We start from the raw sequence: 12,364 nt of genomic DNA on the forward strand, positions 1-12,364 counted from the left end.
CAAAAGCAGAATATTTAATCAGGTCATTTATTTTCCCATCAACAATTTGAGTGCTTTCTTTTTCTACACATACACGGATACACACATGCACATGTGGCTATACAGAAAAAGCAGTTGTTGCTGCAGTCACAAATAATAAAAGACAAACTTTAGTGAGATATATATACATGCAATGAGAATACCAGCAATGTATTACAGTTCTCAGTAATCAATAGCATAAAACACATCATTAGCTGAAAGGTCAGAAAACAACCATTCTCGGTGTCTCACGTACTTCATTAGAGTTAGGCCACAGTTTCAGAATGATGAATGTGGGGTAGATCACATGATTACCTGCTTGTTCCTCATCAACATCCACAGGAATAATTGCCTGGCTGTGAGCTGGAGTATTATTTCCACTCTCGGCCACCACCTCTCCATCTTCTTGGACGATGTCTTCCATCTCATTTAATGCTTAAACAAAAATATACACAAAGTAAAAACCAAGAGAAGTATAAAGAACTACAATGGCAGGCAAAACTGTGGCCGCCCTAAGAATTGAACAGTCCCGCTGATTACTAGGCCTGCCCTGAAAGAATAGCATATACTGCATATACTGTGCTTGTTACTGCAGACATTAAGAAGTATTTAATCAGTCTACAGGAAAGAAAATCACAGATGGGAAAGGAACATTTGGTGGAGAAAGCCCATCAAACTCATACAAACTCAAACTGTTAACAAAGAAACAAGGCAAAATATGATTAAGCCAAAAAGATACCATTCAGATTAACGTCACTGAATTATATGGGAGAGGTCTGAAATTTCATGGGGACAGTGGGAATTGCTTTGGTTTTAAATATACACAATAGCACACCTCCCCCTGAATAATTGTCCAGCTCTAGCCTGCAATATCTATATTTCAGTCACTGCCAAAATGAGAAATGACCTTGCCTAGAAATCTTTCATGATAAAAACCAATCAATTTTCTTCTTTCATTCCACTAACAATTATGAGTAACAGTAATTAATGTGTACATACTCTATGGCAGGCTCTATGCTAAATGTTTATAGAAACATTTTCTTATTTATTTCTCAGAGCAATTAGGCTAGCATTATTATTAGCCTGATTTTTGCAGTTGAGGAAATGGAGGCCTAGATGTTTTAATAGTTTGCTAGGATTTAAATTGAGGAGTTTCTAGAGCCTACTACACTACAGAAACTACGAGCAGGTGGGAAATTTATACTCCTTGCTCTCAAAGAGGATGCACACATTCTGGCAAAGATGTTAGACACAGAAAATAAGGTCAGAATATAATTGCTAAGACCTATAACAATTCAAAAGTGCAAAGGGAACATAGACAAGGAGCAACTAATTCTTTCATTGGGTCAAGGAAGGGTTCACTGAAATAAGGTAACATTTCATATACTAACATACCAGGAAGAAAGCTACATTTTTCTGAAGAATAGTGGTCCAGTGGTAACAAAAAACAGTATCTGTGTTGTGATAGGGATGCAAAAGAAAAAACAAGGCTAAAAAGGTAGCCTGGGCTCCAGATTGTTAAAAGCTTAGAAAGTCTTGCTAAAAAGCTTAGAATTGTTTGCTGTAGGCAGAGGGAAACCACTAGAAGGTTTTTATGCAGGGAATGGCATGAAAAGAAGTACATTCAAATATTAACGTGATAAGGTTTTTCAAAGCTGCTGAGCAACTGCTTTTAGGTTGCCAGAATAGCCTGTGCAAACATTTAATATGATACCCAAAAGTTGTTTAAACGATTTCTTTGCATTCATTTGAATACTTACTGAGCGTCTACTATAATTTGTTAGTATTCCTTGGAGCTGAAAAACAGTGGTGATATTCAAGATCCCTAGTCTCACGGCTTACTCTAGTTGGGGAAGAAAAAATTTAAAAAATAGAAATAAAAACATCAGATAGTAATGCCTTATGTAACAAAAAGTGTGATGTGACAGAGAATAAACTGGTGACTGCTTAAGATCAGATGGCAAGGAAAGACATCTCTGAGATTAACATTTAAGCTAAGAACTAAAAGTCAAGAAGGAGCCAGCCATGAAAAGATGGAGGGAGGGAATTCTAAGAGGCAGTAGTTAGTGCAATGGTAGACGCCAGCTGTCATGCTCAAGCATGATGTAGTGGTGGAAGTAGTATAAGATGAGGGCAGGCCAGATCATACAGCACTTGGTGGTCCAATTCAAGAACCTGGATCTTATTCTAAGGCAATGGGAAGCTATTAAAAAGTTTTGAGTAAGCTATCAATATTGTCTGGTTTGTTAAAAGACTGCCCTGGCTGCTGTAAGAACTAATTTTAGCTGGGTAAGAAAATAGGCCAATTTTAAAGCTATTAAAACATTTAGGTTAAAAAAAAGAGAAAGGTCTGATGTAGCGGTAGTACAATGGGAAAGGAGAGATGTAGGCATACTGAAGAGATGTATTAGAGACATTCAACAAGATTTGGTAAATGACTCAATGTCTTGGAGAGCAGTTAGGAAGTAAAGACAAAAGCATAATGTCTTGATTTTAGTCTCTGGTAATTAAATCGCATTGTGGTGCCTTTGGGCTAGTGAAGACACAAATGATTCTTGGTTTTGACAAAAAGCATAATGTCTTGATTTTAGTCTCTGGTAATTAAATTGGATGGTGGTGCCTCTGGGCTAGTGAAGATACAAATGATTCACGGTTTTGACTTTTTTCCTTTGTTGGAAAATATTTTATCATTATGGTAGTACATCTTTTTCAGAACAGTTTTAACTTATAGAAAGTTATATATATGTATACATATATATTATACGTACATACATATGTATGCTAACTTATAATCAAGTATCAGTATTCACCAAATGTTTTGTTTAGTTGAAATGTTACTTCAGCTGTAAAAAAGTGTTATAAAGAATTCATTGCCTCTTAACAAAATAATTTTTATGCAACAAAATTGTTGCATAAATTAATAGAAATTTATTATCAGACATAATATTTAGTGGTTGACAACTACCTGCCCCAAAGTATAAAACAAAATAAATTTACTGGGTTTTTTTTTCAGACTGCAAACCCCTTAGGCTTCAAAAATAAAAATTTTACAAAATCAGTGGTTTTCAAAGTATAGTCCCAGACCAGCAGCATCAGCACCACCTGGGTACTTGCTGAAAATTCAAATTCTTGGCTGGGTATGGTGGCTCATGCCTATAATCCCGGTACTTTGGGAGGCCAGTGTGGGCAGATTGTGAGGTCAGGAGATCGAGACCATCCTGGCTAACACAGTGAAACCCCATCTGTACTAAAAATACAAATATTAGCTGGGTGTGATGGCACGTGCCTGTAGTCCCAGCTACTTGGGAGGCTGAGGCAGGAGAATTGCTTGAACCCAGGAGGTAGAGGTTGTAGTGAGCCAAGATCGTGCCACTGTACTCCAGCATGGGAGACAGAGTGAGACTCTGTCTCAAGGAAAAAAAAAAAAATCAAATTATTGGCTTGGAGCACTGGCTCACACCTGTAACCCCAGCATTTTGGGAAGCTGAGTTGGTTGGATCGCTTGAGCCCAGGAGTTGAGACAGCCTGGGCAATATATGAGATTCCATCTCTATTTAAAAACAAAAACAAAACCATATTATCTGGCCTCACACAGACCAAATAACTGGAACTCTGAGGGCAAAAATCAGCAACGTGTTTTAACAAGTCCTCCAGGTGATACTGATGCACACTCAAGTTTAAAAACCACTGCCATAAATAAAACTGCAGAGCAATTTCACTTGGCAGTCAATTTAGGCTAACTGGGGTGGAGGGGTGAGAAAAGAGGTTCACCATGATGCTATATTTAGAAGCATTAAGTACCTGGAATGTATGTTTTAAATCAAGAGAGAAAATTAGTTAAATGATGTATAGGTAAAACTATGCTTTAAAGTTATAATTACTTAAAAAATAGTTACATAAAAATAGACACTATGCTTTAGCAATTACAGAAGCATAATTTTGATACTTATAGGCAAATGTAAATTGTTAAAAAAAAATGAACATTGTGGGGCACAGTGACTGACTCATGCCTGTAATCCTAGCATTTTGGGAGGCTGAGGCATGAGGATCACTTGAGGCCAAAAGTTCGAGACCAGACTGGGCAATTCAGTGAGACCCTATCTCTACATAAATTTTTTTGAAAAATCAGCTGAGAGTGGTGTCACGCATTTGTAGTCCCAGCTACTCGGGAGGCTGAGGTGGAAGGATCACTTGAACCCAGGAGTTTGAGGCTACAGTGAGCTATGATCACGCCACTACCCTTCAGCCTGAGTGACAGTGAGGCTCTATCTCAAAAAAAAAAAAAACAAAAAACCCCACAAAAACAACAACAACAAAAAAAACCCCACCAAAAACTGTAAACATTTATTCTTCTTCTAGAATGCTGCAAAATTCAGGTAATCAAGTTATATTTTCAGCTAACTAGCTCATAATTGAGTACTCTAAGTTCTAAGACTTCTGAAAGTACAAATTTAAGATAATATCCTGCCAAATTATAAAATTTTGATAAGTATAGTAACTGTGAAACAATAAACCATAGTTTTGTTGGAGTTAATTTATACAAATTAAATAGCTTTTAAAATTACACAATGCCCCTCTTTTATAGTAAATTACCTCATGCAAGTTGAAGAAGTTAAATACAATAGAGCAATTAAGACTAGTGCTGCTTCATTCTGGGGCTGGTCCAAAACCAAGTAAAGGCCCATGCATGTAAAGATTTGTTTTAAGACTCAAGGTCTCCCTCTGTCACCCAGGCTGCAGTGTAACAGTGTGATCATAGCTCACTACATCCTTGAAAACTCCCTACTCAAGCCATCTTCCCGCCTCAACCTCCTTAGCTTATAGGCACGTGCACTGCACCCGGCCCAGACGTGAAAAGTCTTCAAATTGTATATAAAGGAGAGTGAACATGTTAATACCCATTTCAAAGAAATTTTTAAATTATTATTTTCACTTGAAGATGTGAACCATCAATATTAGTCAACTGTTTAACATAATTCCCCATTACCCCTTTTATTATGAAGCCCTGTATTTCTCTTTATTTCAACCAAAGATCAGTCTTTTTCTAGTTCCTTATTTTGTGGGGGGGGGGGGGAGGGAATCTAACTTATATGTGTGTGTGTGTTGTGTGTGTGTGTATACATGTTTAATAACAAATACAACTGAACACACTACCACGTGGGAGTGACCTGTGGAATCTAATATTTTCTATCAATCTTCCTTTCTCTACAAATGCTGCCACTGCCTCTGGTTTTCTTAGGCTTCCTCTTGTTGAAGTTGTTTAATCCTTCAATCCTGGCATTTACATATGCTTTATACAATTATGCTTTATACATTATGTATTTATTCTTTGCTTCTCAGGATTAAACAGCATTTTGAAGATACTGTACTTGACAACAGTCCTAGGTAACTGCTGAAGCTGAATCCTTTCATTGTAATTATGGCTTCTTAAATCAAAATCGCTTATCCTATATCTTGTGTATTTGGTTTTTATGCCAAATCTCTCATCTTCTGAAACCATATTTACAAATCAAATTAAGATGTAAGTTCCATTTTCCTCTCTTAAATCAAATACAGATACGAATTAAATCAAATATGTTGTTGAGTATCTTTTTGGTCCTTGTTGCAACAATATGTGATTTCACAACGGCAGGTATTCTCCACTGTACTGAGAAGTCGTCTACGGCAAATTAATCTTCTAGTGAAGTCTATAATCTGTGTGTCAGTTCAAACCAAAAATGAGTTCACAGGATTTCAGTAGTTCTGAATGGCAGCTGCTATAAGTTTCCCACATAGAGTCCATGTCCTCTGACATGCAGATCTTTATGGTGGTAGTAACCTGTACTAGGTACCATAGCACTCAGGACAACAAAGCAAAGGGACAATATGTGACTGTCTTGCCCTCTTGTTCCCTTAACACCTGTTGGCTCTGCACTTTTATTTTTGCATTTTTAAGGGAGATTGTTGGGGAAAGATTTTACCTAGGTTTGAAATGCGTAAGAGTACACCATGGACATAAAGTACAGAGCTAGACAGCTGCATTTACTGCAGCAAAGTTTAAAAGTCAAGGCTGGAAATAAAGATTTGGATTTAATACTATATAGTTGGTACTAAAACCTTGAGCTTGAGTGAAAATGTGTAGAGAAAGCTATCGTGGACAAAAGTGGAACACAGGAGGTGCTACAAGCAAAGGAAAATGAAGTAGGAGAAAAATCAGCAAAATGGTTTCAGAGATGCCGAGAGAAGAAAGTGTCTCAAGAGTGTACAAGTCTAGGCAACAATGTCTAATGCTGCTGAGATGTCAAATTAGATGAAAGTCGCAAAATGACCTTCAGATTCAGTAAGACAATCACTAGTGACTTTGCCAAGAGCCAAAGTGGAGAGTTCTATAGGGACCAAGTGAGATGAGAAAGTGAAGACATTGCCTACAGATGATTCTTTTGTCAAAAACTGTATACTCAGAGTGCCCCTAAAGGAAATCATGCCCTGTACACAGTACATCTCATTGTAAAAGCAGGTACATAGTATCGGAGTACCCTATTTCTCATTAATTACTATGTGCAAGAGTAGGCAAATGGGGAACAACAAAAGGATGGCTAGAAAAGATTCCTTTTCCAGTTCCTAAGTGTGAACTGGGAAACTGGAAAATTTGGTAACAAAACAATCTTACATCACTTCACTCATCAACAGAGGGATGGATGGAGCACCTTCACACATGGGTTGGCACACCACAAGTATTCAGTATATATTAACGAACTGGACAGACAATTACATAAATGAAATAGAATAGTCCTTCTTAGCTAATGTACTTAATCTGCTGTGTGGAAGTGAAGACCTAATGATTAAAGGTACATGAAAGGTGCCAATGTGTAGCCCATGGTAGGTATTAATCTTTCAGTTCTTCAAATATCCAGAAATGCTCTTAATGTTCATGCTATCCATTGGTCTGGGAGACAATAAAAGATACTCCTTTGTCTAAATCCTGAAAGTTCAGTCTCAGACCTCAAGAGTTACCACTCTACCCTAATTCCCCCGGCATCTGTAATCCCTCCCATTCTGTAAGTATTCTTATACAGTCTGTGGACAAAAACAGTTTTGAAACAAGCAAGAAAAGAGAAAAATTTCACCTACTCCCTCATGTTCCTTAACAACTAACTTTCCTCAGCGTGGAAAGTGACAAGTTGAAACAGGGGCAAAAGGGAACAGGATAAAGCAGAAATACAATACAAAGTAAAAATCATTTCTATCTGGAGCTCACAAAAGATCTGGGTTACCGTCAGCTGCAAACTGCTGCTCTCCTGGCTGTAGATCTTGCCGAAAGTCATTCTCCTCGTCTGAGTCATCTGGGTGATGGTGATTGTTGTCGTGGATGTTGGCATTGTTATTCTGGGCATTATTATCATCATTGTTGGAGTTCTGGTTGCTAACAAGAGCTGATGAAACCCCAATTCCTGTGCCTGCACTCAGACCAACTCGAGCACAACCCTAAGGCAAAACCAAAACACATATGTTTATTAATTTGGGTTAGTATCTATCACTTCATTTTTAATATCCCTTCATTTCACCTTTACATTAGAACTAATATTTATATAGTACTTATTTATGAAATGCTTTCACATACACATAGAAAATCTTATTTAAGGCCTGCAACACTTCAAGATAGATAAAGGGTTACTGGCTTAATTTACAGATGAGGAGTCACACAAGGAGAAGAGATCTGCCCAACAGCACATGGCCAGTAAGTGGTACAGCTGCAATTTGAAACCAGGATTCTGACCTCGAATCCTGAGCTTTCCCCATTATATTGTACTGCTTCAACAGTGGGAATGTAACCATTAATAACTGATAAGAGAGAACACAAATGGTTGAAGGATTAAGTTTTTAATTACCTTAACAGTACAAAGTTCTATATGTTAAGCAGTTTGAAAATAACATTTTGTAAAACTGGGCAACCTCAGATTTCCCAGGCTATACAACTTAACAGAAAGATAGCAGCAAAGTAAAACACTCCCCAAATAAATCCTTAATTCTTATTTATACTTTGGGTTCCTAATTAGATTTAATCTACCAACCCAATTATATTTAATCCACCAATGAATTATTCCACGTAATAATTTCTGTCTTAAATTTCCAGCCTCACCCTCACCTTACCTTTTGTTTATATACTAACAGAGACAGCTTCCACTTACTTCTTCCTTACCCTTCCCCAGAGAACCCTTAATTCTCATTTAGAAGAATGAGAGGCCATGCATTATTACAACCTTTATGCTTTCGCTGAGGCTGGCAGTAAAAAGTCTGACTATAACACTCTAAAGGCATATTGTTGAAAAGAAAAAAAAAAAAATCACAGGCTGTTTTTATTTTCTTTCCTGAGTATCAAAATAAACAAAAACTCCCTCAAATGTATCTTACCTTGGGTGGTTCACGAAACATCTGATCCAGTGAAATAAACTCTAGGCTGGGTAACAATTCAATAAACTGGCCAAAAGAGTCCAGCTTCAAAGCATGGCACCGTACTAGGTTGATATCAACCAAACGAGTCCATCTTGAGTGGTCTGTTGAAGAAATGACATGACCAGAGAAAACATAAGTAACACTTTCCCCATTACTGATGAATTTTGATACAGGTCACAAAGACTTTCAAATCCTTTTTTATTAAATAACTTTTCCTTTTTTTCATGACTTCTAAAACCTGATGATTCTAAATTATGATGTTTACATACCTAATTCCATTGTGAGAACTAAATGGCCTGGGGAACATTAATTTGAATCCAATCAGCCCTGATTTAAATGTGATCCACTAAACAACCTACATGGCTTTTCAACAATAGGACACTGAATTAAAAAATTATGGCATATTTATTTAATAGAACATCATGTAGCTATTTCAAAAGAATGAAGGAGAGTTTAATATGTTTGCTGACATGGAAAACTCTCCAAATTATACTTAGTACAAAAAACAAGCTATAGGACAGTGTATACACAGTAAGATCCTTTGGTATAATATAAATGATTTTTAAATGCTACACATATATATGCTGCAATATGCATAATTTGTCCAGAAAAATATACAAAAAACTGTTGATGATGGTTACCTTTGAGAAGAGGAGAGTTTTCATTTTGTACCTTTCTGTACTGTTTGAAATTTATCAAGTGCATGTATTACTTTTATTTTTTTAAGTGTTAACAGGAATTCTGAGTGATGGGATTATAGGCCATTTTTTGTTTTCTTCTTTATACTCTTCTGTATTTAAGAAAACAAACAAACCAAAAACCCAATAAATGTTATTTTTTTAAAGTCATCTACGCCTGCTACATCCTAAAGTTCATATTTCCCAGTAATTTCATGGTTCAGCAGGGCCAGGGATAGAATTTAACTGCTGCTGGCACATGAGACATGACTATATTAATGAGTGATCTCAGCAGAGGTCCCAGCCCTAAAACAAGCCTGGATAGTAGCTTTGTGAGGAGATACAGATCCCGGTCAAGTGACTCAACAGCAGAGGAGGCTGTTCTGTAGGTGTCAGTGAGAGGCTTTGTCACAAGTACAACTTTCTCGGGCTCTCAATTTATTTAACGGTTTGTAAATTTCGGTATTTAAGAAGGGCCTTTAAGACAACAGATGACATTACTCTGAGAGGAAAATGAACTCCCACCATAAGGGAAAAATATCAAGTGCAAAAGTCACACTTCTACATATAGGAGATTAGAGGGGTAGGTCTGAAATAGACTGGGATTTCTAGTCAATAGAAATTTTTATCTCAGGTTAATGTCACTCAATGAAAGTTCAAAATACATACCTACTTTGTCCTTTCAGATGATGTGCCATTGTGAAGATAATTCTGAGAAAATAACTACACTATCCTAAGTCCTAGGTAGCAATGAACTAAGCTTAATTTTATATTCCTAGCCCAAAGAAGTACATATAAAAATCAGGGTACTTGAATCCACAACCTGGAGAGTATAAATTTCCAGGTAGAAACCTTCAGAAGTTTAAAGAGGCATTGAATACACTTCCAACTAGTTATCAAAGGTTACCAGAACTTGTATGAACAATCCAAACGAAATATCTACAGTTTACATTAGGAAGGCAATCATATCACACATACAAAACAAGGACAGTTGTATTATTTCAGTATCAATAAAACATAGCTGTATTTGTAAGTCTGTAATACCTGAGATCCAATTGTATGGGTTGTGTAGATGAGGGCAATTGTAAATTGCCAGATATTTGATACAGGAAAAAACTTCATTGACTGCTTTCATCCCTATATCAGTGATGATACCAGGATTTTCTACCACATCAGCCAAACCATACTTCACCAGATCCGCATTAGCCATTCTGCCTAAAAAGACCAATCAATTTTTTAAAAAAGTCAAATTCTTAAGTGTTAGGGAGTGTTACCAATTTTGTACCTTACCAGTCAGTATAAAAAGTCTCTACCATCATTCTGTATCATCTGCTTATCGGGTTCAGGTATAATTTTAGGTTAGGTATTATTTACATATAGTAGCACTTCTTGTACAAAATAATAAATTATATTAAAAGTCAAAGGACAGCTAGTAGGAAAAATTATTTCCAATTGTTTAGAGAAGAAAGAAGGCAAAAATTCTTAATGTATAAGTGAGGACATATCATACTGGTTCATACGATGGTAAAAGTTTTAGCTTTATCATTTAAAAGGAAAACAAAAATCTTAAAAACTCAACTCCCTCACAGTAAAATGATGTTCTTGAAGCCCAGTGTGGACATGTGGAAAGAAGGGTAAACTCTGAGAATTTAAGAGTCATTGTTACAACCCATGGCACTGGTTAGTAACATCTGTTTATACCCTAAAAGTGCACTTCTTAACTCAAACACATGCCACTGGGCTTTAGTGCCTACTCTCTGGTCACACACTAGGGGTTTGGGAATACGTAAAGGAGGATCCTTTACCCTAGATCATGCCACTGAGAATCACACCTCATCCCTTGCCTCTTATCACTTCTCCCATCTGCCTGTCCCCTCACACTCCAAGATTCTATTAGTTCATAGTTACATCTTTAGTGTCTAGCATAGTGCTGGGGATACAAGAGCTCATGGGGATACATCTCTCTCACAGTCTGCAATCAATCAATACGCAGGACAAAGAAAACACTGCCACTCTGGTGAAGTTGCCCTGAATATCACAGGGGTTTACACCTTTAGCTAGAACATGTTTAAAACAATCCATCTTCTCCAAACTTCCAATTTTACTTTCCATAGAGTTTACAGTTTTTCTCCTAGAGTTCCTATTTTTGGTATTTCCTGGCACTTCTTACAGATTTCACCTTAATCCATTCTTTACAATTTAGCTGAGCTATTTTCTTTAGCTCCTGGTAAGGACCTTTTCCCCGCTCTTTGGACTTGAGACGAAACTTGCATTTTCCTTAAGACAGGGTAAACCTTGAACTGACCCTGTTTCCTGGGCACTACCTGAATAAATGCTGTAACCTAACATGACAAATCAACGTTTTGCATTTAGTTTTTTGAGATGACCAACCACGTTTCTACTCTTGGGGCTTCCTGCTTGCCACACTCCTTCAAAATCCTGATGATATTACTTGAGAGTCATGTTTGTTTTTCTTTTCAGCCCACAGGTCAGCTAAAAGTAAAAGCTATCATTTATTGAATACTTCCTAAGTGTCAGAGATTGTTGTAAATGTATATATCACTTTTCCCTTGATTCCTCAGAGCTACCCAAGAGAAAAGCAGGAAATCACCTTATCTTCATTTAAAAAATGAGAAGAATGAACTTGCTTAGGTCTCATGATTAGTAACAGAAAGGCCTCAATTCTCTCTCCCTCAAGCTCTAGGACTAAATTTCTAGGACTCTAGGGCTACGACTATATTTTTTTCTAAAATTTTCACTGAGTTATACATCTCTATCACTATTATATAAAGCTTACAGATCATAAATCCACATGAACAAAGAACTCTCTAAAGATTCATCTTTGGGTCATTGCTAGAAGACAAAGGTGATGTTCCTATTTATCTATTCTGCCAGACCTTTTGTAACAAGAAAGTGACCCAAGTTTTACCAGAGGCCAGCCACCACTTCTTGGAGAGATGCGTCAAATCTAAATTACTGAGAAGAGAGAAACTAAGTGAGAGAGTGTGAGTGAACAGTGACCTCATGATATCGTCCATAAGAAGTACCACGCACCTATTCTGAAACAGAGAATCCTAGGCCATCTTTGTAGGGACAGAAGATAGTATATATATGGAAGAAACGGTTAAACTGTGGCAAATAAGAAGAGAATGATGGTACAAAGTTCAACATAACAGACTATTAAGTATGAAACAGAACATGAAACAAGTTATGTTGAAAACTATGAGATAATGATA

The 12,364-nt window shown here is 36.9% G+C and overlaps 1 protein-coding gene across 4 annotated transcripts in view; it reads right to left on the reverse strand.

Annotated features, from left to right (window-relative positions):
• Window positions 1-12,364, reverse strand: part of FBXO38 (F-box protein 38) — a 58,924-nt gene that overhangs the window by 17,538 nt on the left and 29,022 nt on the right. For all 4 annotated transcript variants that reach the window (XM_008014908.3, XM_008014907.3, XM_008014906.3 and 1 more), the window contains exons 10-13: window positions 10,173-10,343; window positions 8,410-8,552; window positions 7,272-7,482; window positions 334-453 (exon numbers count right to left, since the gene is read on the reverse strand). In XM_008014908.3, coding sequence (XP_008013099.1) covers window positions 334-453; window positions 7,272-7,482; window positions 8,410-8,552; window positions 10,173-10,343 — 645 coding nt within the window. The remainder of the gene's footprint in view (window positions 1-333; window positions 454-7,271; window positions 7,483-8,409; window positions 8,553-10,172; window positions 10,344-12,364) is intronic.

Source organism: Chlorocebus sabaeus, chromosome 23 (assembly GCF_047675955.1).
Source record: "Chlorocebus sabaeus isolate Y175 chromosome 23, mChlSab1.0.hap1, whole genome shotgun sequence".
Lineage (NCBI taxonomy): Eukaryota > Metazoa > Chordata > Mammalia > Primates > Cercopithecidae > Chlorocebus > Chlorocebus sabaeus.